General features: G+C 51.3%; 1 protein-coding gene across 3 annotated transcripts in view; it reads right to left on the minus strand.

Moving 5' to 3' along the window:
- Positions 1 to 25474, minus strand: part of SULF2 (sulfatase 2) — a 141398-nt gene that overhangs the window by 93641 nt on the left and 22283 nt on the right. For all 3 annotated transcript variants that reach the window (XM_021077818.1, XM_021077816.1, XM_021077817.1), the window contains exon 2: positions 15792 to 16066. In XM_021077818.1, the coding sequence (XP_020933477.1) occupies positions 15792 to 15966 (175 nt within the window). In that variant the 5' untranslated portion in view covers positions 15967 to 16066. The remainder of the gene's footprint in view (positions 1 to 15791; positions 16067 to 25474) is intronic.

The following is a 25474-nucleotide window of genomic DNA, read 5'->3' on the forward strand; positions in this document are numbered from 1 at the left end:
GGGATTGAATCCAAGCTCCAGCTGCGACCTATGCCACAGCTGTGGCAATGTCAGATCCTTAAACCAGTGTCCTGGGCTGGGGATCGAACCTGCATCTTCCCAGCAATTTGAGTGCTGAAGTCAGATTCTTAATTCACTGCACCATGGTGGGAACTCCTATACTTTGATTTTTTTTTTTTTTTTTGCTTTTTAGGGCCACGCCTGCAGCATATGGAAGTTCCCAGGCTGGGAAATCAAATCAGAGCTGCTGCTGCCGGCCTACACCACAGCAACTCGGGATCTGAGCTGCGTCTGTGACCTACACCACAGCTCACGGCAATTCCAGATGCTTAACCCACGGAGTGAGGTCAGGGATGCAACCTGCGTCCTCAAGGAAACTAGTCAGGTTCATTACTGCTGAGCCACAATGGGAACCCTTATCTTCCTTTTTTTAAAAAAAACAGTTCTCTTAGGAGATGCCTGCCCTACCTACCACATCTACAATTTTACTTCAGGCTCCTGATATTTCATAACCTCTATTTTTATCTTTGTCTTTTTAGGGCTGCACCCCACGGCATATGGAGGTTCCCAGGCTAGGGGTCAAATTGGAGATGTGGGCTGCTGGCCTACACCACAGCCACAGCAATGCCAGATCCGAGCCTTGTCTGTGACCTACACCACAGCTCAGAGCAACGCCGGATCCTTAACCCACTGAGCAAGGCCAGGGATCGAACCTGCATCCTCACAGATATAAGTCGGATTTGTTTCCACTGAGCCACGACGGGAATGCCTCGTACCCTCTAAGTTTTTAACTATGCCTGTGATATGCTTTTGCACATTTACATATTTATCTTGCTTGTCACCCCTCTGCAGCCCTAGAGGCCAGCGCCATGGGAGCTGGGGCTGCTGACCAGGCCTCACAGCCCGAGGCCGAGAACGGGGCCCAGCACATAGTAGGAGCTCAGCGAATATTACTCAAGGGCGTGCATCGAGGGCACTCCCGGCAGCATCAAGCCCTTGGCTGCTCTTCGCAGACCTGGAGCAGAGAGGAGGAAGGAGCCAGGAATGAGGATGTGGCCGCTCGGTCTCCAGAGACTGGACAAAGGACAAAGGACACAGCCAGCCGCCCACCTGACCTGCCAGCACCTTCTCCTGCCACCTGCTGAATAATTCACCTGCCGTCAGCAGCCCGAGTGCTGCGTCGGCAAAAGGCAGACAGCCTGCGACACCGCTTCTTACTTGTCATGGGCTCCAGACCAGAGGCTCCAAACCCTTACGTCTCCAGCCTCTGAGTTTCAAGGGACACGAGGGACTGCCCGCTCTCGATCAGCAGTTCCCCACGCGTGTCTGCTCGGGGCACTCACCCTGCCCCAGTCAGGAGAGTTGTGTCAAAAGCACAGTGTAATGCCTTGAAATGACAGCAGCATGCACGCAGAAGCAGCCCTGCATGCTAAGCCTCCCCTTGGGGACAGTAACCTGCTTTATTAAAACTGCCACAGTGACGAGGCTCCACAAAGCCACATCTGGAACAGGAAAACATATGATCTAATCTCCTCGCCCGGCAAGGCCCTAATGCAGGTGGACAGCTCTGCGGGGAGGGAGGGGCCTGGAAGACCAGGCCACACGAAAATAAAAAGGCCAGCCAACCAAAACTTCTGTCGTCCAACATAAGCCTGGGGACCCACTAACAAAACAGACCTGGCTTCTTTCGGTGATTAAACCTTCTTCCCTCACTGGGCCAGGGTGAGGTCACCCTGACACCTTTCTCTGTGACTCTAATGAGGCTGGGGAGGCCCCACCCCTACCCTCTGATGATGGGGACTTGAATTTCGGTGCCCAAACCACTCACCCGCCAGAAATCTGTTGTTTCCCCCAGGGGGCTCATCTGCCCGCCCCCTTTTCTGATTGTTTTTTTTGGGGGGGCCGCTCAGTACCCCACCTGGGCTATGATGTATTTGATATTTTTCTTTAACGCGACTGTGTGGGGTCTGAGTCGCATCTGTGACCTACACCACAGCTCATGGCAACGCCAGATCCTTAACCCATTGAGAGAGGCCAGGGATTGAACCCGCATCCTTATAGTTACTAGTCAGATTCTGTTGAGCCATGATGGGAACTCCTTTAATGTGATTTAAAAAAATACACTTTGGTCTCAACCCAAGTAACTATGTGACGTTCCAGGTCTGACGAGCTGCTTAGGGATTTTCCTGGATGCCTATCAAAATAAGTTTGAAAGGAGTCAAGTCAATCGTTGTCGACTTGTCACGCGAGATGCTTTTGTGCATGACGGGTGTCACAGAAAGACATTTTGGGAAATGCTGACTTGATATGATTTTCTAAAGGTCTGGGTCAGGACAACCACTATCTCTGGCGACTCAGCAGGTGCTGGGCTCTCAAGATTCAAAACATCGGAGAACAGTTTGGAGATACCTTAGAAATCTATACATAGAACTTCCATATGACCCCGCAATCCCACTCTTGGGCATCTATCCAGACAAAGCTCTACTTAAAAGAGACACATGCACCCGCATGTTCATTGCAGCACTATTCACAATAGCCAGGACATGGAAACAACCCAAATGTCCATCAACAGATGATTGGATTCAGAAGATGTGGTATATATACACAATGGAATACTACTCAGCCATAAAAAAGAATGACATAATGCCATTTGCAGCAACATGGATGGAACTAGAGACTCTCATACTGAGTGAAATGAGCCAGAAAGACAAAGACAAATACCATATGATATCACTTATAACTGGAATCTAATATCCAGCACAAATGAACATCTCCTCAGAAAAGAAAATCATGGACTTGGAAAGAGACTTGTGGCTGCCTGATGGGAGGGGGAGGGAGTGGGAGGGATCGGGAGCTTGGGCTTATCAGACACAACTTAGAATAGATGTACAAGGAGATCCTGCTGAATAGCATTGAGAACTTTAGATACTCATATTGCAACAGAACAAAGGGTGGGGAAAAACTGTAATTGTAATGTATACATGTAAGGATAACCTGACCCCCTTGCTGTACAGTGGGGAAAAAAAAAAAAAAAAAGATTCAAAACATGACCCCATTTTGGCCCTTCCTGGGACTTGGGTGACTCGGAGCCACTTTCTGCCCTAGAGGTCTGTGTCACCTGGAAGAAGATGCACCCTGCTTACAACCTCCCCACCGCCCCCCACCCCAAGTCCCATAGCCCCTAACCTGGGTGGCACAGCATAGAAGCACTGGTTTTGACGGCTGACTAAAGAGAGAGGCTACTTTCTTTCTTTCTTTTTTTTTTTTTGTCTTTTTCTAGGGCCACACCTGCAGCATATGGAGATTCCCAGGCTAGTGGTCTAATCGGAGCTGTAGCCGCTGGCCTAAGCCACGGCCACAGCAATGCGGGATCCGAGCCACATCTGCAACCTACACCACAGCTCACGGCAATGCTGGATCCTTAACCCACTGAGCAAGGCCAGAGATTGAACCCTTAACCTCATGGTTCCTAATTGGATTCATTAACCACTGAGCCATGACTGGAACTTCTGATGCTACTTTCTGATGTTTGTTTTCTTAAAATTACAGGCCTGAATAGGAAAGTTGCGGGAGAGGGACATGGTTATCGAGCCCAAGGTATTGAGTTATATCTAGGTCTACGCATCACCATCTTTCCTAGACTACTGCAGAGTTTTATTTTACTTCTTAAAATTAATTTTTTTTCTTTGTTGGCTGCCTGCAGCATATGGAGCTGCCGGGCCAAGGATCAGGCCTAAACCACAGTGTGATTCACGGCTGCGACTGCAGCAACACCAGATCCTTTTAACCCACTGTGCTGGGCAGGGGATTGAACCTGTGTCCTGGTGCTGCAGAGACACCACTGGTCCTGTTGCTCCATAGCAGGAACTCCAACTATTGCAGAATTTTAATTGAGAAAAATACATGCAAAGCCTTTAGTTCAATGCTTGGCCTCAGAAAGGACTCAAAACATGTCAGCTTTTCAAAATGCAGTTCCCAACGAAATATGGTAGAACACAGTTGACAAACTGAGTGCCTCTGGACAGATCCTTGTGGGCCCATTGTGTGCTGGATCTGGGTCTGCATGAAAGTGGTCCAAAATCTGAATGAATTACTACCTTTTAATTTTTAGTAGGGAGATTTCACAGCAAGCCAGATTTCTGGCTTTTGGGGAAAAATACAAAGATCTGGCCTTGATGGGCCCAGAGGTGGGTGGATGTGAGTAGCAAAGGCCAGCTTTGGAAAGGGTCCCCTCCAGTTCTGCATGGCCCCCTCAGGCCCACTTCCCTCATCTGCAGTGCTTGCCTGGCCCTGCAGGCGCTGGGTTTGCAACCCTTAGCTGATTCTATTCCAACTGAAGGGGCCACCTAAGTAAACTCTCAAAGTAACACTCACTAAGGCCCAGAGACCCACAGAGCAGGTTTTAAGAGGGTGTTGAGAGGTTGTGGGTTTGGGTCAAGACTGGAACAGAGCCTTGAGCTGGACAGGCGGGGGGTGGGGGCAGGGGTGGGGTGCCATGAGATCGGACCACAGGTGGGGAAGCACGTGTGTCCTGTACCATCCTACAGTCACCAGTGTCCACCCACCAGGCTGGAATTCACATGGCAGCCCTTGAATGGCCCTCGTCTGGTCCTCCAGGGCCCCTGGAATGCCCGCAATGTCACTGGATCAGATGGTGAGCTGCCTGCTCATGACAACACCTGTTTGACAGCCACAGGAGGCTGGGCCCCATCAGACTGACTGCTCCAAATTGTCCTCTGTGGGGGGCGGGGGGCAAGAGAAAGGGCTGGGGGACAAACAGCAGCAATCTGGGGCCACGTCTGGGCCCAGAGACGCCACTGTGTCCTGAGCAATTACATTTGAGTCCCCTCTTCGCCTTGGAACATGCTCGCTGCTTGCTGTCCCTTGGCAACAACTGCCTTGCCTGCAGCTCAATCCAGAAAAATCCACAAGATTTCCGGGACCCGCTTCTGAGATGACATTTCTTCATGGGGGTGGCAAAGAGGGAACCCTCCCTGACCCTTGACTATTACAAAATAAAGTCAAATGTAATTGCTGGTTTCAGCTAAAAAAAAAAAAAAAAAAAAAAAAAAAAGCTGAGGCTCAAAATTGGTTCCTAAACCCCAAATCAGTTAAGGCAGAAGTCGAAGAGGCAGTGCTGGAATTTCATTAATGGACCTTAGATGGAAAAATCATGTTGTAATTTTTCTCTCCTGCAACCGGAGCCAGCAGAAGCTTCTGGGAGAAAATTCTATCCAGTTGTTCTCAATGGAAGGGGCGGTGCCCTGGGGAAGGGCGGGGGCGGGGCGTGTAACACTGGCGCTCAGGCTCAGCAATCACCGTCTTGTTCCTCTCCAAGGGACTCCATCCAGAAACATCCCTCTCACTGGTAATTCTCCAACTTGCCCCAAGGTGATCTGCCCACCTTTTAGGGTGAGCGCCACAGAGCCGGTCACCCCACCACTGGTCTGGTGGGCGATGTTGGCAGAGCAGCTTGATGTCTGTCCTAAGCCTGAAAACCCGCCCCTCCTCCCCCGGGCTCCCATCCCTGTAACTGGCACCACCATCTGCCCAGCAGCTCAGCCAGAAACCTCGGAGTCATCCTTGATTCTCCTCTGCTCCCCTCCCACTTGTGATCCGTCCATAAGCCCTTCCAGTCCGACCTTCAAAACAGAACTTGCTCCATCCTGCCCCCACCCTCTGCAGCACCCCCACTATCTCCCGCTGGGACAACTGGTCTCCCTGACGCCGCTCCTGTCCCCTGGCTACCTTCTCTCCAACCTGCAGCCAGAGTGAGCCGCTGAAAAACATGAATCACGCGTCCTTGACCTGCTGAGAACATCAGTGGCTTGTTCCTTGGCCTGGGAATAAATTTCAGACCCTCCCCCATTGCTCCTCTGCCTTCATCCTCCTCCTTCTCTCCCTCACTCCCCAGGTCCTGCTGCCCTCCTCCGGGTTCCTAGCAAGCTCCTCCCCGCCTGGGATGCTCCCCCTTCTAGCCCGGTTTCCACGTGAACATATCCTTCCCTCCTCCTGGTGCTGGTCATTTAATCACACACCCTCTGCTGGAGATGCCCTTTCCTGGGACTCCTGCTCTGATCTCTCCTATGGCTGAGCCCCCCGGGTTGCCCAGTAATATCTGCTTCTCCTTCTTCCTTATAAACAGACCCTGATTTAAATCTTCAATGCACTCAGCTAGGAAACTATGTTTCCCAGGTGCTGTAGCAGCTACAGGTGGGAATGGTCTCCCTTTGGCCTTCCAATCCACCCTCTGCCTAGTTCTTCAGCCCAGGGAGCTGGCCTGGATGGAGTGTAGCACAGTGTCTTTATACTCTGGCTTGGCCAATGGGGGCCCTGACGGAAGATGAGCAGAAGGGAGAACGGAGGTGGGGTATGGATGCTCCTCCACTGCCCTCCCTGTGGTGTCAACAGAGGGTGACAGCTCCTAGTGAGGAGGCCTACATCTCTAAGTTCCAGCAACCATTTTGCTCCTCAAGAGCCACTCCCTTGGTCTTGGAGTGGGGATGATCCACGGTTACTAACTAGCCTTGAGTGCTGCACTACCACTAGTGGTTTCCTGACACTTGCTCACACCTTAGCAAAAAACAGTTAAAGCCTCCTTGAATAACCACAATTTGAATGTGTCTGTATTTCTAGCAGAGCTTATGTGGCTAATGAAATGTTCTGTTCATGTTGTAGGTGACTTCTGGGATGAAGTCCTAAAGGGCGCTGACTTAACTTGAAGGTCCATCCTTCTTGCTGCCTGGAATGTGGCTGTGATAGCTGGAGCTCCAGCAGCTATTCTGATCCATGAAGGTGATCTTAAGGATGGAAGCCATACAATAAGCATGACAGAATACAAAAGCAGAGATGGGTCCTTGATAACCTAGAAACCACCAGGCCAGCCCTGACCTGCCAAGTTCCAGACATTCTTATGTGAAAAGCAAAATTCTATCTTAAGCCATTGTTATTTATATTTTCTTTTACATGCAGCCAAATCTAATCCTGATTCACTTAGCTTCCACGATTTAAGTGATCTCCCAAGTGTTGCTGAATTGGAAAAAAAAAAAAAAGAATCTTGCAGGAATGTGCTTGGCAAGTTGAATACCAGGGTGGGTCCAAAAGAGTCTCTTTTCCTCCTGAGATAACTTGCATCCACATGTTTTTCTAACTCCACTGAGCAGCGGCAGGAATGTTGGGAGTTGGTATCTCAGAGAGGCTGCAATGGCAGTTGCAAACGGATCTGGTGTCCGGAATCTGGGCACACTATGCTGGGCTCCCAGCCATCTGGCCCCTGCAGAACGCCCAAGCCTGCAATTTAGAAATGATTTCTGGATATCAGTCTGCAGCACAGGGTGTGGTTTCCTTGTGCTCAGAGATGGAAAGAGGCAAACAAGTGTCTGGCCAGAAACTCTCCTGAGTCTTTCTCTCAAAAGCCAGCCTCTCCCCAAACACAGCCCTCCAGGCTGGGGGCCTGCCACTTTCAGGATCACAGAATCCGATGAGGGTCTCAGACCCAGGAAAGCACAAACAGGCACATGATCTGCGTAGCATTTCCACCCTCCCTGACTCCTGGCCCATCCCGCCTGGGCCTCCCCCTTGAACTTCTGACTCTGAAGGCCAGCTGCCTTGACAGCTCCTCTTGGCTCTTCAAGGGCATCGGCAATTTACCAGGTCCAGAACTGACCTCCCGACCATAGCTTTCCCCATCTCCATAAACAGAAACTATCTCCTTGGAGTTGTTCAGGGCCAAACCCTTGGAGTTGTTCTGGGCTTTTCTCTCCCACTGCACACCAGATCCATTAGCATACTTCATCAGCTCCACTCTCTAACAGTGAAGCATCTGACTACTTTTCCCCACTGGGTCTGAGCCACCATCACCTTGTGCCTGGACTATTGTGACAGATCCCTCACTGGGCTCATCTGCTGCTGGACCATTGCAGTAGACTCTTTGTTGCTCCTATTCCATCCCTTCGGTCTAGTCTCCATATGATAGCCAGAGGGGTCATATTAAAACACAAGTCAGGTCATGTCAATGTCTGTCACTGGTGTCCACCTCGCTCAGAAAGGCAGAGTCCTCTCCGGGGTTCAAGGACCCTGCATGATCCACCCTCCCACCACTGCCCATTACCTCTCTAGATCTCCCCTCTTCTGGTCTCCGTTGCTCACAATGCTGGGCCACTTTGGACTCTCTGCTGCTCTCTGTGCCTGCCCAGACTGCTTCTGCCTCAGGGCCTTTGCACCCACTGTTCCCTCTGCAACAGGGAAAAGCATTTCCTGGGGAAATTCCCTTGACCCATTCCCTTCCCTTGCTTGCCCAAATGTCCCCCTCTCAGCGAGGCCACCGTACATAAAATCAAGACCCTCTCTTTCCCAGCCCTTCTTGCTGACTTCCCTTCCTACTCTATTTTCTTCACTACTTTTCATTGTCTTATATACTATACATTTTTTTTTTTTTTTTTTGTCTTTTGTCCTTTTCATGGCCGTACCCATGGCATATGGAGGTTCCCAGGCTAGGGTCTAATCGGAGCTGTAGCCACCAGCCTATGCCAGAGCCACAGCAATATCAGATCCAAGCTGCGTCTGTGATCTGCACCACAGCTCATGGCAACGCTGGATCCTTAACCCACTGAGTGAGGCCAGGGATAGAACCCACAACCTCATGGTTCCTAGTTGATTTGTTTCTGCTGCGCCACAATGGGAACTCCTATTTATTTTTAAAAATTAACTCTTGCCCTAGAAAGTAAGCTCTCTAAGAGTAGAGATTTTGCCTATTTTGTTTACTGTGGGATCCCGCTTGGCACATTGTAGGCGCTCAATACATATCTGATGAGTGAATGAGCGGGGGCCTCGCTTTGAGGACCTTGCTTCAAAGAGACGCCCTGGGCATCTCCCGGACTTGACAGCACACCAGCCATTCTGCCTTCTTGTGGCACCAGCCCTTGAATGTTACTGTAGGGAATCATTCTCTGCCTCCCTCTCCCAGCCCTTATGGCTCATGTGGGGGTTGGCCCCCTCCCTGGCTCCCAGGCCAGTCAGTCATTGTGTTTCATCCCTTGAATGGCTCATGGCTGATCAATGTCTCAGACTGTGCCAGGCCCGAAACACTTAAGTTGGGGACTTTTACTGGCACTCACGGGAGAGAGAAATTCTTTATAAAGATGGCTCACTGTAGCATCCTGAATATAGACCTGGTGATGCCAGGGGTGCCAGATGGAGAGCTGGGCTCAGAGAAGCCAACTTGGAGGAAAGCTGAGATCAGGGAGATGGAGAGACAGATGACATACAGAGATAGAGCTCCTGGATCCAACCATACCTGAAGCTCAAAATGCACTTGGATTTTTTATTTCCATGCATCAAACTCTTTTTTTTTTGTTTGCTCAGTCCAGTTTGAGTTGGGCTTCTGTCCCTTGTCACTGAGGGAATTCAGACTGACAGAGTAGTTGTGATTCCCATGTTTTCATAACCAAGGGAGTGCTTGTTCCCAAGGCAGTTTTGCAGCCCTTCCAACACAACCACTTGGCTGTCTTTTGTCAGCCATGATGGTGCAACACAGTTGCTAGAAGATGCAGTAATGGTAGCAGAACCCATGGTGGATGTGATTGACACGTACCCCTCAGGCTTGGGAGGAGTCAGCATGCCTGTGTCTGGCCAGGCTCACTCTACCCTGTCGGCCAGCAGGAGACTCTGTAGTCACCCTGCTGTTCAGTGCTAGGAAGGAACTAAATTACGAAAGAATTTTTAGGGAGTTCCTGGTATGGCTCAGGGGAAACGAATCTGACTAGCGTCCATGAGGATGCAGGTTTGATCCTTGGCCTTGCTCAGTGGGTTAAAGATCCAGCACTGCCGTGAGCGGTGGCGTAGGTTGTAGATGCAGCTCTGGTCCTGTGTTGCTGTGGCTGTGGTGTAGGCTGGCCGCTGTAGCTCTGATTTGACCCCTAGCCTTGGAACCTCCATATGCCTTGGGGTGGGGCCTAAAAAAAATGTCAAACTCATTTTTAGATGTAAGATCTGTTGTAGACAAATAGTCCACAAAGCATTAAAGGAGGCGTGGCCATAATGATCAGACTGAGAGCAAATGGTTACACACACGTGATATTCAGTCCTCACAAGAAGGTTAGGCTCATAGATCATCACTCTCCATGAGAGATGAGTAAACTGAGGCACAGAAGTCAAGTAACTTTCTCGAGGCCACACAGACAGTGGCAGAGTGAGGGTTTGAACTGGCTGTTTCGCTACAGAGTTCTCATCTTCACATCTCTGTTGGAGCATTTTCATTTAGAGCTGTTCTGAGAGGCAAAGACTTCTGCTGCACTGTGAACATTCGATCCACAGCTCACGCGGTGGGAGAGGCAAACTCGAAGTCCAGCCTCCTGAGGGGGTCTCTAAAAGGCACCTTGTTTCTCCCTGATGTGCACCCCCAGGAAAAGGGGCATGACGCAGCCAGGCCTGATATTCTGGGGTTTGTCTCCTTAACCCTCAAGACACAAGGGGTATTGCCAGCAGGTGCCCATATAAGCGTGGCCCCCACGTTAGATGCCCATGACTCACACTTGAGAAAGCCCTTCCGGTTTCCAGTCACCATCCCCCACTGCCGGGGTCAAGGAGAACGTCTCGGGGAGGGGCTCCTTCACCTTGAACTCACAATCTGAGCCGCAGCTGCCGGCCCATGCCACAGCCACAGCCACGCCAGATCCGAGCTGCATCTGAAACCTATGCTGCAGCTTGTGACAACGCTGGATCCTTAACCCACTGAGCAAGGCCGGGGATCAAACCCCCATCCTCACAGACACTGTGTTGGGTCTTTAACCTGCTGAGTCACAAATGGGAACTCCTCCCATCACCTTTTACAACAAAGACACCTTGGCCTTGGCCTCATGGGAGGCAGCATCTTAAAATGCGAAAACACCGCTGTTCTCATTAGGCTGGGTTTTGAGCGACCTTTTACCGCAGGCAATGGATACTAGCTTTTCACTTACCGTCATAATTAAAGCTTCCTTTTAAAAGAGTATTCAAGCTTCAAAAAGCAAGTCGAGCTCAAGTAACTGAACAGATGGCCCTGGGATGTTGCGAACATTTTTGCTCTGGGCGAGGACCACGTCTAACTTGAGTCTCAGAGCCGACCCCAGCCCTGGCGGCTCACTAGCATTTGTCTGGATTGAATTAAACTAGTAAACCCCAGGCAGAGGCCACTGCTTTCAAGGTCTATTTGACCAAAGGACACATGCAAACAAGACCTTGACCTTCTGGATGTTTCTCCCTCTTTAACCCTCCTGGTGAAGCGGGCAGCCAAGACCTTGCCAGTCCTCGGGGGTCTTCCCAACCCCGGGAGCATCCCAATTGCTTTGAAAATATATTGATAATGGACGCCCCTGACTGACCAGCGTGCCCCGAACCTGTCCCCCTGGGCCTCAGGCACGCCCGAGTGACAGCTCGGGGAGGCATGTCAGATGCATGCAGGAGAAGGACAAACCGAGATTCAGCACCCGCCTCGCCACCAGGAAACGGGACAGCCCCCCTTCTGTGCCGTGTCCCGTACCAGCTCTCTCAGCCAAACCCTAATTAGGGTGGACGGCTGTTCCCCGCCCTGGGACTGGAAGAAAGCCTGGAATTATCTTAGTCGAGAAGGCTCCGAGCCCCGAGAACCGTCAGAACTGCCGCACGGCTGAGCAGAAAATAGCAGATGATAAATTTTTTAGGACCACCCTCCGCGTGCCAGTAGTTGCCGACTGTGAGATAATGTGCTGGCCTTTTGGGGAACATGCATTATTGATCTGGGGCTGGCTGGTGGTTGAGAAAAAGGCCACTCCCTGCCCCCACTACCACCTGGCCCTCGCACCCCTCCTGAAAGAAGCACAGACCCCTGTGGATGCTGCGGGAGGGGCCAGCTCGTCTGTGGAAGAGAAGGCGTGCAGCCACCAGTCTGTGCCAAGTTAGTGCCGCGGGAGGGAGCTGACAGATGCCATTAACCACGAGGGCGCCAACCCTCCTGAGCCCACTTCCTGGAAGTTATCTTTCAGAAATCCTTGCTCGCTCACGGGTGCAAAGATACACGTATAGAGCTATTCCTGCAACAGCGACAATGACAAACATGCTCACTCCCGATCTAGAAACAACTCAACAGCCATCCCAGGAGACTGGTGGTTAAGGTCCCAGGCTCTGGGTTCACATCTTATTTAGCCACGTTCGAGCTGTGTGACCTTGGACCGTGATTTTGTTTCTCTGGGCCTCAATCTATTTACCATGAAGAAGGTGGATCTAGCTGCTTGAAGTTGAGCCCTGGATCTCTCTGCTTTCCTCTCTCCCACGTCCTCAGCACACCCGGAGCCCCTTCCCTATATTTGCATATTCTGTCGGTTTTGTTCCAGAGACACCGGTATAAACTTCATCAGATTCTGATGCAAGCCTTAGTTAGATGGCATAGCTGCAGCAAAAACTTGTTGCTCTTAAGAGTGGGCATTCGCTCATTCACCTTGGTATAGGTCTCAAGTCTAGCAGTCACCACTGATGCTTCTCTTTTCCTTTTTTATTTTTAGGGCCACGCCTGCAGCATATAGAAGTTCCCAGGCTAGGGGTCGCATTGGAGCTGCAGCTGCCAGCCTACCCCATGGCCACAGCAATGCAGATTTGAGCCATGTCTGTGACCTACACTGCCGCTCGCGGCAACACTGGATTCTTTAACCCACTGAGCGAGGCCAGGAATCAAACCTGTGTCCTCACGGATATATCAGGATACATCAGTCAGGTTCACTTCCGCTGAGCCACAACAACTCCAGCTTCTCTTTTCCTTAATCCTCTTGCCCCTTCATCCAACACATCACGCCTTACTGGTTCCACTGTTCCCGCCCTGGTCCAGACTCCCACCATCACTTGCCCCCTCTGTTACGCTTCTCCAATGGGGCTCCCATCATCTAATTTCAACACAGCAGCCGGAGGGACCCTACTGGAACCTAAGTCAGGTCACAGCCCTCTCTTGCTCAAGGCCCCCTCCCTCATGTCCATTTCACTAAGAATAAGTCATTTCATGGCCACAAGGCCCCATACGACCCGGCCCCATCTCTCTCTCACTTATACCCCGGCTCCCGCCACCCCAGCTAAGGGGCATTCTTTCTGTCCTGACCCCCCAGGTTCATTTCTGTCGTTGCCGTTCCTGTTCTCTCCAGCTGGAAGGGTCCTTCCCCAGTCCTCCAGCTCCCAGCACAGGGTGCTACAGAGTTGATACTTAATCAATAACTGTTGAATGCATGAATGAATGTCTGGGGAGTCTTAAATTCCCAGCGTAACTACATAACTAAGGCAATAACTTGCACGAGGCAAGGCCAAGGTGCCGTGAGGTCAGGCGTGGCCCGTGACTGCTCTTTGCAAAAATTCTGCCAGGAACCAAACTCACCGTCCTGTGGCCCCATTCTGTAGGCTCCCCATAGTTATCAGACACAGCTCATTCTAAATGTTGCCAGGGAGAGTCATCACATGTGTCAAATTGTCAATAAAAGCCCTGGGCTTTGATTACTTCTGGGCTGCAAATTCTTTTTGCGCTGATAAAGTCCCTGAGAGGCATCGATACTTGTGATCATTAATACAAATCATTATAAGGAATGACTTGGGTGTATATAAATCACCTTTTCTTGGTAGTTCAAAGACTGATTCATATTTTCAATAATAGATCCCTAAAGGGTGCAGATTTGCAGTTGGCTCTTCTCCACAATCTTAGGTTTGGTTGTAAAGGCTTATCCAGTAAACCTGTAAATTTCTGGATACCAACAATATTCGGCTGTCTTTTGACAGTGGACAGATGCTAAAAGTCCACCCCTCACCTAGTCAACCACTAGCACGCTTTACGACAACCCCGGAGAACCTCCAAGACCTGGCTCTCTCTTCTTTCTTTCTAGGGTCATGTCATGTCTTTTCCCCAGGCTCTGCCTCCTTGGTCCTGCCTCCGGGCCTTTGCACATACCGTTCCCTCTGCTTAGAAGGCTTTCCCCTAGGTCTTCACAATACTTGGTAGTACGTCTGTCATCATCGCTGATGATGAGAAGAGACATCTAATTTACAGGAGAAGGAAAATGCACAAGGCTTGTACACTGTCCGCTATGGTAGCCACAAATGGCTACTGAGCCGTGAAAGGTGGCTGGTCCTATGATGTTCTCTGAGTGTCAAGTACACGCCAGAGTTCAAAAACAATATAAAAAATGCATACTATTTCATTAATGATTTATATTGATTACATGTTAAGATGATAATAATTTGGATAGATAGGGTTCAACAATTTCTTTTTTTTGTCTTTTTAGGGCTTCACCTGCGGCATATGGAGGTTCCCATGCTAGGAGCTGAATGGGAGCTGCAGCCACAGCAACACCAGATCAGAGCCGTGTCTGTGATCTACAGCACAGCTCACGGCGACACGGGACCCTTAGCCCACTGACTGAGGCCAGGGATCGAACCTGCTTCCTCATGGATGCTAGTGAGATTCGTTTCTGCTGAGACACGAGAGGAGTTCCAGGTTCAACAAAACATTAAAATTAATCTCCCCAGCTTTTTTGTACTGTTTAAAAAAAAGGGTAGCCACTAGAAAATTTAGAATTACTTAAGCGATTTGCATTTGTGGCTTGCCTTATTTATCTCTAGGGCAGCGCCATGTAGGGTTTAATGTGGAGCAATGGAACCAGTCAAATCAGTGAATTCAAAGGAGAAGAAGACCCCAGGTGAGGAAAAGAAGGTGTGCATTGAGAGAGACCCCCCCCCAAAGGGGAGCTGGAAATTCAGGTGGAGTTTGACAAAGGGGAGCTGAGGGTCCAGCTGAGAGGGACTCTGGGAGCCTCCCTCCTGGTGGCCTCACTTATGGGGCTGTCTCCTGAGAGTGAAAATGTGGGGCGACACGCCTCATGCAAATGAAGATGCCCAGCTGGGTGGAGGAACCTAGGGTCTTGCTTGGGGATGAGGGGACCAGGATGGTTTATAAGCCAAGGAGAGGGGCATGGGGGATAAAGGGAGGGTGCCCCTGACATGCCTGCCATTGGGTAAATGGACTCAATCAGAGCAAGGGCCCCTGTCCTCTCTCTGAGCCCACAGCCACGCAAGGGGAAGCAGCTCAGGATGAGAGGTGGCCGCTTTCACCTCCTGAGGCACTGTCTCTGTGACGTGGGTTGGGTTACCAGCAATAAGCCCACTCTTCCTGTCCTGGATGCCACCAAGGAAGGCTGAGCCCATGCAAAGCTGTTAGGGTTGGTGGAGCAGGGGTCCACCGTGCACGTGCACATGCACGCGCATATAAAACACACACACACACAGCCCGGGCTGGCTCCTTCTTTTGCTTCGGTGTCAGCTCCAATATCGCTTCCTCTGAGAGGCCCTCCCTGATTACCAGTCCCAACTAGCAACGTCTTCAGTGACCCCAGAGCATCCCTCCCTTCCTGAAATGACCTTCCGTGTGACCTTGCACTCATCCTGATCACGTCTCCCCCGTTCGTGAGACAAGAGAGTGTGCGTGCCTGACTCATGACTGAAGTTCCAGGCCCTGGAAGATCGCCCGGGATGAAGTGGGTTCTCAAGAGAAATGGGACGAAAAATACTGACTGAGTCTTAACACCTCTTCACTGGAAGTCTTTGGAGAAATCCAGGAACGGAAACGCTTGGAGGCCCCTAACCTGGAGGACCCAGCTGTGCATCCCCCTTGTGAGGGGCTGCCCTGTCACCCAGTTCAATCCATCAGCCGTGAACTCAGCAGGGTCCACCAGCGACTTTGGCATCAGGAGCCCGAGACCCAGCCCGGTGAGGCTGGCAGAGGCCCGCCTGCCGGCAGCCGGGGTGCTTACCGAGCTCCACGTCCTGGTCATCCGTCAGCACCAGGATGATGTTGGGGCGGATGTTTCTGCGGTCCCTCTGGAACCTGCCTTTCAGGCGGTGGTGGGACAGGAACGCCGCACTTCCATCCAGCAGAGAGAAGACGGTTGCAGAGAGCAAGCAAAGCAGGACTCCAGGGGGGGCCATGTTCCGTTTCCGCTGATCCTGGGCTTCTTGCAGGATGCAGGAGTCTGGAGCTGCGTTTGTGGACTTGTTTGCTTTCCCCCTTCACTCTCTACTCAAGGATCTAAAGTAAGAGGAAACGAATCAGGTCAATTTTTACATCAAGGCTGCCCAACCGCTCAGGCTTGCAAAATGATTTCTACGATGGCTTCTGGCAGGGACAGCAAGGGTTGATGGCTTTGGATCAGGGATGGCCACACAGAGCACAACTACAATTCGGCTAACGTTACAAGAGGAGTATTTGCAACGGGCTCGGGCTAGGCTGGCAGGAAAGCCTTCGGAATGCGCTTCAGCAGATGGACTTTCTCCGCTGACTCCGCAATCCCCTGGATGTGTTAGTGGCAGCCCGAGGCCCATGTCAGGTAGTCGCCCTGCCTCTGAACCTTCCAACCAGACAAATCACCCCAGGGAAAGGGAAGGAAGAAGCCCAATCTGGGGAGAGGCACTTCTGGGCACCACGGGGGATGCAGAGGTGAGTGGGATGTGCCCCGGCTCTCAGGTGGCATGTGGTTTGGGGAGGGGTCTGGACCAGTGGGGCTGACGCTTTGGGCTGGTCGACTCTGTGCTCCAGTCCTGGCTCCATCGCTCACCAGCTGGGTCTCCCCGTCAAGGACCCAGCGAGGAACCTCTGTTTGTCCATGAGTAAAATGGGGAGACATGACTCCTAAGAACTCAAGCTGGAGTTCCCATCGTGGTGCAGTGGTTAATGAATCCGACTAGGAACCATGAGGGTGCCGGTTCCATCCCTGGCCTTGCTCAGTGGGTTAAGGATCCGGCATTGCCGTGAGCTGTGGTGTAGGTCGCAGATGCGGCTCGGATCCCGTGTTGCTGCGGTTCTGGGGTAGGCTGGCAGCTACAGCTCTGATTAGACCCCTAGCCTGGGAATCTCCATAGGCCGCAGGAAGCAGCCCGAGAAAAAACAAAAAACAAAAAACAAACAAACCAAAAAAAAACCCCAACTCAACCCAATCGGGATGTTGGAGAACGGCCCCCTCCCAACAGATGCCACAGCTGGGTAGTGAGTCCTACAGGGTTGACTTTGCAAAACAAACACGAAGACAAAGGAAGAAACTGAGAGCTGAAAAGCTGAGGGAGAAGAATTGTCACATTCCACCGTGATGACCTCTGATGACCTCGGTCACCCCCCACCCCCCGGCCCTCAGGTCAGACGGGGTCACAGGCAAAGGTGGGGGAGGGCAGGGGGGCTGGCAAATCGCGGCCCAGGCAGGTTTTCGATCTCACCCTGCTCTTTGCTCTCTGTGGTCATTTGTCTACTTGTTGAGGAAATGAGCCTTCAAGTCCCGTCCAGATATAGAGCTCCGGTCTCATTTATTTAAAGCGAGAGAGGGAAAGAGCGAGCGAGCAGACGTGCTGGGAGGAAACCAAGCTGGTTTCGGAGTCGGGCTGAGTCACCGTCCCTGTGACCTTGAAGGGCTTCGTTTGCCCCTGCTGTCAGGGGATCCCTGCCCTGCCCCAAAGCCACAGTGCAGAGAACTCATCAAGGCCCCACATTCCGCAGAGGGGGACCTGCTGCCTGCGGGAAGTCTGGGACGCTCCTGGGACCACAGCAGCCACCTGAGGGGTCTCCTCACTAACCCCCCAAGCCCCTGCCCCCAGGGGCCATTCTCCCCAGGGTCCGCCAGCAGGATCTTTCTAAAATTCAAATCCAAACAGACGTCTCAGCAGGGCCTGGATCCGGGGAGACCGGGGAGGTGCCGGCCCAGGGCTGAGGGGCACCCCCTCCGGGCGTACAGGTGCAAGAGTCCCAGACCGTCACCCACCTGCTCAGACCCTCCCCTGGCTTCCCATGGCTCTGGGTAGAAAATGCAAACTTCTACCAAGGCCTACAGGGCTGCGTGACCCGGCCCCTGCCCGCATCTCCCACCTGGCAAGTGCTCTCCAGACCCATGGCTTCTTTCTGTCACTTGGACAAGACAAGTTTGTTCCTACCCCAGGACCTTTGCACTTGCTCTTCCTTAAACCTGAAAGAGTTTTCCCCCAGCTTTTATAAGATGGGCTTATTCTCCTCTGCCAAGTCTGGGCACAAATGTCACCTCCTTGGAGAGGCCTGTCTGGACCACGGTGTCTTTTGCAACCTGTTTTACTTCCCTCCTAGTCCCTCCTAGAACCTGCAATTATCTTTTTTTTTTTTTTTTTTTTTTCTTTTTGGGTCATACCTGCGGCACGTGAAGTTCCCAGGCTAGGGGTCAAATCAGAGCTGCAGCTTCTGGCCTACATCACAGCCACAGCAATTCGGGATCCAAGCCACCTCTGCGACCTACCCCACAGCTCATGGCAACGCCAGATCCTTAACCCACTGAGCGAGGCTGGAGATCGAACCCGCGTCCTCATGGATGCTAGTTGGATTCATTTCCACTGAGCCACAAGAGGGATTCCTGCAATCATCTTATTTATTTTGCTCAGTTCTCCCCACTGGGGCATCAGCACCATGGCGGCAAAGACTTTGTGTTGGTCACAGCTCTGTCCCCAGGACCTAGTACCATGCCTGGCACAGAGTAGGTGCCAAATAAATATCCTGATAAATAAAGCAGTGGCGATTCTGCTGAGCTTCTGCGCATGAGGGAAGGTCGAGAGCAGAGAGTGGGCTCCACACAGGACTTCCCATTCCAAGGACCTCTGACAGCGCATCGGAGCAGAGAAACGGGATGCGGGGCAGATCACGGGGCAGGGGGCTGACCTGGGAACAGTGGGTGGGACCGGCGGACAAGCATCAACTTCCAGCTCCACCTCCTCGTCTGCTAAAGCCCACATCTCGCAACGGCCAGAGTGGCTGCGGTGACCTGCTGTGTGCCCACTCTATATGACACTTAGGTCACAGAATTTAAGAGTACTTGCTGGGTGACACTAGGCTCCAAGCAAGTATAAAGTGTAAGTGTTTATATAAAGTATAAAGGGTAGGTGCTGTGTGTTAAGTGTAAGTAACTCAACACTTCTATGCCTCAGTTTCCCCATCTATAAAATGGGTGCGAAGGATTAAACGCATCAGTGCAGCGTGCTGAGGCTACAGCCTGGCACGGGATGGGTATTGACTGGAATACATCACTCACAGTGAAAAGCACCGCTGGATTATTATCAGCAGTCCTGCGGCAGGGACTCTGCAGACCACCCTGCCCCCCCAGGTTCCCCAGCAAGCCTCTCACACTGCTACCAGTGTCACCCCCATTTTACAGCTGAGAACCCCTGAGGCGTCATCATTGCCCTAAGTCACCTGGAGAGAAAAGGGTAGGGACAGGGTTTGACCTCTGTTCTCCCTGACAGCTCAGCCAGGGCCTCTCACCACAGGGGAACTCACATTTGTTTCCCAGCTTCTCCCCTTCAAGTGCCACAGCCCTGATCTCTGCCGTTTCTGCACAGTTTCTGCTAGTATTTGGTTCACGTGCTTCTTTATTTTTTTATTTTTAAAAATTTTGGGGAGTTCCTGTTGTGGAGCAGTGGTTAGCAAACCCAACTAGGAACCGTGGTTGTGGGTTTGATCCCTGGCCTTGCTCAGGGGGTTAAGGATTCAGTGTTGCTATGAGATGTGGTGTGGGTCGCAGACTTGACTTGGATCCTGTGTTGCTGTGGCTGTGGTGTAGGCCGGCGGCTACAGCTCCACTGGACCCCTAGCCTGGGAACCTCCATATGCTGCAGGTGCAGTGGCTTGATGTCGGTAGGATCTCAGTTCCCAGACCGGGGACTGAACCAGGGCTATAGCAGCAAAAGCACTGAATCCTAACCACTAGACCACCAGGGAACTCCCTTACATACTTACTTCTTTATTATTATTATTTTTTCTTTTTATGGCTGCACTTGTGGAATATGGAAGATCCTTGGCTAGGGGTTGAATGAGAGCTGCAGCTGCTGGCCTATGACACAGCCATGCAACAATGGATCCAAGCTGTATCTGTGACCTACGTTGCAGCTTAGAGCAATGCCAGATCCTTAACCCACTGAGCAAGGCCAGGGATCAAACCCACATTCTCAGGGACATTATATTGGGTTCTTCATTCACTGGGCCACAACAGGAACTCCAAACATGCTTCTTTAAAAAGCCTCATTTACAAAGACGCAATACATGGTTTTGAAAAAGAAAACTTTCTATCCAAGGATAAATGGAAAAGCAGCGACCCTTCCCTGTAGAACTAACCACCTAAAGTCAAAGGGAGTGGAAACCCATGTTACTCCATCTAACAGATTCCAGTCCACACCTGAGGCTCTCATCTGAGCCCTAGGCTGGCAGCTCTCACACTCGCACTGTCTCTCTGTTCAAAGGAAATTAGCAGGTGTTGAAAGGCACATTAGCACCATGCGGAGCCTTTCCGCAGGGGGTAGTGGGAGCTTGAGAGAACTGAAAAGGAGACATGCCCCAGGCACCTGATGGTCCCTGCATTAACCTCCAATTACCGTGACTCAGGAGTATCAGTCCAAGTCCTCCCTTGGGAAACACACCCAACGCTTTGTGCTTTGCCCCTAAAAGTGTGTCCTTGAGTGAGAACACCAGCCAGCCCACTAAAATGCGCATTGAGAAAACAAACAACCGAATCAAAAAAACAGGCAAGACTTAACCAGCCATTTCTCCAAAGATGACATACCTATGGCCAACAAGCACAGGAAAAAATGCTCAACATGGCTAATTATTAGAGAAATGCAAATCAAAACTACCATGAGACCACCTCACCCCGGCCAGAAAAGCCGTCCTGAAGAAGTCTACAAATAACACACGCTAGAGAGGATGAGGAGAAAAGAGAACCCTCCCGCACTGTTGGGGGATGTAAATTGGGGCAGCCACTACGAAAAGCAGGATGGAGATTCCTTAAAAAGCTACAACTAGGAGTTCCCGTTGTGGCTTGGTGGAAATGAACCTGACTAGTATCCATGAGGATGTGGATTCGATCCCTGGCCTCCATCAGTGGGTTAAGGATCTGGTGTTGTTGTGACCTGTGGTGTAGGTTGCAGATGAGGCTTGGATCCTGCGTTGCTGTGGCTGTGATGTAGGCTGGTGGCAACAGCTCTGATTCGACCCCTAGCCTGGGAACCTCCATAGGCCGTAGGTGCAGCCCTCAAAAAAAAAAAAAAAAAAAAAAAAAACAACTAAAAATAGAGTTACTATAGGATCCAGCAACTCCACTCCTTGGCATATATCTGGAAAGGACAGAAACTCTTAATTTGAAAAGATATATGCAATGCGATGTTCGCAGCAGCACAATTAACAACAGCTAAGACATGGAAACACCTAAGGTCCACAGCAAATGAATGGATGAAGAAGATGTGGGACATGGAGGCAATGGAGTATTACTCAGCCATAAACAAGAATAATTGCCATCTGCAGCAGCACGGATGGTCCTAGAGACATCATACCAAGCCAAGTAAGAAAGACAAAGACAAGTGTTAGATGCTATCACTTATATGTGGAATTCAAAAAAATAACACAAGTCAACTTATTTACAAAGCAGAAATAGACTCACAGACGTAGAAGACAAACTCACGGTTACCAAAGGGGAAAGGCGATGAGGAGGGATAAATTAGGAGGATGGAATTAGCAGCTCAACACCATTCTATACAAAACAGAGAAACAAAAAGGATTTACCATAGAGCACGGGGAACGATATTCAGTAGCTGGTAATAACCTATAATGGAAAAGACTCTGAAGCCATACACCTGAAACTAACACAATATTGTACATCAACGATAGCTAAATAAAAAAAAAAAACCTTCGTGTCCTTCAGATAGACATCAAGTGATTAAAATAATACAGAATTTCTAAGGGACGCTCTATAAACAGGAGCTCTTATTTATTTTTTTTAAAAGGTTTTGCTATTTACTATGATGGTTTTTGGCCATGCCCATGGCATATGGAAGTTGCCAAGCCAAGGATTAAACCTGCACCACAGCTGTGACCAGAGCTGGATCCTTGACCTGCTGTGCCACACGAGAACTCCCAGCAAGTAGTAATTCTCCTAGACCAGAACTAATCACAGCAAATGCTTTTTTTTATTTGGAGGGCCGCACTTGCGGCATATGGAGGTTCCCAGGCTAGGGGTCTAATTGGAGCTGTAGCTGCCGGCCTACGCCAGAGCCACAGCAACACGGGATCCAAGCTGTGTCTGCAACCCACACCATAGCTCACGGCAACGCTGGATCCTTAACCCACTGAGCAAGGCACTAGTCGGGTTTGTTAACCACTGAGCCACAAAAGGAACTCCAAGCAAATGCTTTTTGAGGGCCTGCAATGCTCCAGCCCCTGCTCTGAGCATGTTACACACACCAATCTGCATGTCCACCTATCAATATTATACCCATTTTACAGATGAGGAAGCTGGGGGAAGGCACAGAGAGTTAAAAGCACTTTCTCATAATCACATGGCTAAATGAGAAGTAGAGATGGGTGAGGAGGGGTTAGATTCTGGCTCAAGTCAGCTGATCAACCAGAAGCTTCTGGAAGCAGATCTCCTGGTAAGTTCCTAAGAGTCTCTCAGCCTCAGTTTCCTCATTTGCTCTGAAGCAGCAGGGGGCCAGGTGCCCTCTGGGGGCCTTTTTCGGCCCTGGGCCTGGGATGTGGAGGTATGGGGGAGGGGGCAGGAGCTTCAGCCTGTATCAGAGCCAGATGGTGGCTGGGGCAGGGGGTTGAGAGACTCTGCTTGGCACCCACGCTGGTCTCCTTAGCACTGCTCCCCTCCGCTCTGGCAGCTATAACCCTCCAGCCAGGATGCTGCTTCTCTGGATGGAAGTCAAAGCTCTGTGACCAGAGACAGGAGACTAACAAGAGCTAATTATTCCATCAGATCGAGTCATCAGTAGGTTGAGTTTTGATGAATTCCCCCAGCTCCCACTTCTCCCTGGCCTTGTGCCAGTCTCTCTCTGGATGCAGGAGAAATCAATTAAAAATGACACAAGGGATTCTGCCTCCATCTTTCTCCCTCTTGGTCAAAGATTCTCAGTAGCTGAACCAAGAGCAGATCTGGGGAGTCTGGGCAGCATCTGCTGACCGGCGCTCTGTCCGTCCCGAGTCACCACTGCTCTTCCCATCAGCTCTTTGAAAGCCCCCCCCCCCCCGCTGCTCCTCCTCGTCCTGTGTCATTCTCACAGACCTTGGCAAAGCCTCCCCGGCCCAGGGAGGCATCTCTGGAAATGCCCAATGTCCTGAGCGTTCAGAAACTTCGCTCCTGCCTCTGGGTTCATCTGCTGATCCGCAGAGAGGAGCGGGTCTCAGGCTGACCGCACACCTCAGCTCTGGGGAGGCACCTGGCACCTCACCTGGGCCTGTCTGGAAAGACCCAGGTAGTTGTTTTCCTCTGAGGAACCCCGAATCCAACAGGAGTAGCTGAGAGGAGTTTGGGAGCCATCGGGCTGCCCAGGGAGAGGCAGGGGGAGAGGAAGATGTGGCCCAAGGTGGGACGGGGGCGTTGATCAGTCTGGGGAGCTCTCGTGGGAGGCGAGAAGAAAGGGAACGGGGGGGGGTGTGTGTGGAGACACCCTGTGGTGGGACCAGAGCCCCTGCGCCAGACCTGGGGACCTCCTAGGTCAGAGAGCTGGACCCCGCACGTCTTCCTTCTTTTACTTTACGAATATGTGCTAAGGGTCTGTTATGTGCGAGTCACATAACAGGTGACGAGGTTAATCCTGCCTGGATGATAACAGCCTCCGAATTGGTTTCCCTGCTCTCCCCGCCACCTTCTATCAAGCAGGCTGAAGGATCCCGTTAAAAGTAAGAGTCTGTCTTCCTTCACTGTAAAGCCCTCAAGGGCCCCCATCTCATGCAGAATAAAACCCCCAAACCCTCCAAAAGGCCTACAAGACACTACACAGTCTGCCCACATCCTCTCTGACTTCATCACCTTCCACTTGACCCCACCCCCACCCCCGCCACCGTCCTTGGTTCCAGCCACACAGCATCTGTGCTGCTCCTTGCCCGTGCCGGGCAGGTCCCCACCCCGGGGCCTTTGCACTTGCAGTTCACTGTGCTTGGCGTCTGCATCCAGATCTCTTTAGGGCCCTTTCCTCACCTCCTTCAGGTCTTTGCTCAAATTTCACCTTTGCAGGTTAAAAAAGAAATCTCTTCCCTCCCCAGAAGTGCTTAGCACCGCTGACAGCTAGACGTTTCACTTCTTTCTTTGTGGGTTCCCCCCACTAGAAGGTCAGTTCCCAGAGGGCATGGATTTCTGTCAGCTTTGTTGACATCTGTGTTCCAACACCTGAAACACTGGAACACAGCAGACAATGAAGACCCTTACTGACTTTGCAAAGAACGTTTCCCCTCCCAGTAACACTACTCCAGTTACTCGCAGCTTGAATGGAGGAGAGAGCATGGGACCCTGTGGAGCCAATCAGCATATTCTGTCTCTCCAGCTCCAGTAATTGGCCCAGAGACAGATAGGGGACCCAGGCTTGGCCAATCAGAGAGAGGAAAGAAACATTAGGGTGGGTACTGGGTGCCAAGAAGGGGTAAGCTCAGCTCAGCCACCTACTGCAGCCAGAGAGAGGATGCTAGCGTCACTGGGCTGAGCCAAGTGGCACCGTTCAGTCCATTACAGGGTCAAACAAATGCCCTTTGTTGCTTAAGCTAATCGGAGGTGGGGCTGTCATTTGCAACAGGAAACACCCAGACCAACACAGTACATGCCCTAAAAGAACAACGAGGAAGAATAACTAAAATTTATATGGTGTGCTTATCACCAACCCTGGCCAATGCTAAGCACTTTTCCTGTGTTAACCCAGGTCTCCCCAACAGCATTACAAGTTAGGATGCTGCATGGGCTGCCAAGGAAGTTGAGGCACAGAGGGGTTCGAGAACTTCCTCGAGGTTATGCTGCTTGGGTGCTGGACACCGGCCCTTGACTGACCCCTCCCATCTTCTCTCCCCTCTTGCCTGGGAGGTTCGCTTAGCTTAACCACATCAATGGGCTCTGTGGTCTCTGGCTCCTGGCTGGGTTGGGCTAAAGGAGACACACCCCAGGGAAGGGGAGACGAGAGGACAGGCAGGCCTGGATACTTTTCAGGTGCCAGGAATGGCCCATACCCCTCTTCGGCTCTACTGAAGGCCTCAGCTCCTGTGAGTGGCCCTTGACAGGTTCCAGCAAATGTGCCCACTGACCCCAGTCCTAGGGATCTGTATTATTCTTTGCTTACACTCTGCTCATATCTTTGTTGGAAGGTTCCATCTAGTTTCTGCAGGGGTTCTGTACAGAGATAGCACGGCTGAGATTGGCCCCCAGATATCCTAACCCCAGAGTCCTCTCTTGACTCCTATGCTTACTTGGAAACGGACAAATGACACAAGAGGCTGAGGTTAAGCGTGTTGTACAAACAGGAAGAAAATGGGGGAACTGCTGGTCTGTGGGCAGTCAGGGAGGGCTGCCGGGAGGAGTCCTTACAGAGAAAAAGTTGTGAAGTCCAAGAGGAACAAAGTTCTGAGAATCCTCAAGATTTGGGGAGATTCTGAAGATGACATGGATGACAGGGTGCTTCAGATGGG

Source organism: Sus scrofa, chromosome 17 (assembly GCF_000003025.6).
Source record: "Sus scrofa isolate TJ Tabasco breed Duroc chromosome 17, Sscrofa11.1, whole genome shotgun sequence".
NCBI classification, from domain to species: Eukaryota; Metazoa; Chordata; class Mammalia; order Artiodactyla; family Suidae; genus Sus; species Sus scrofa.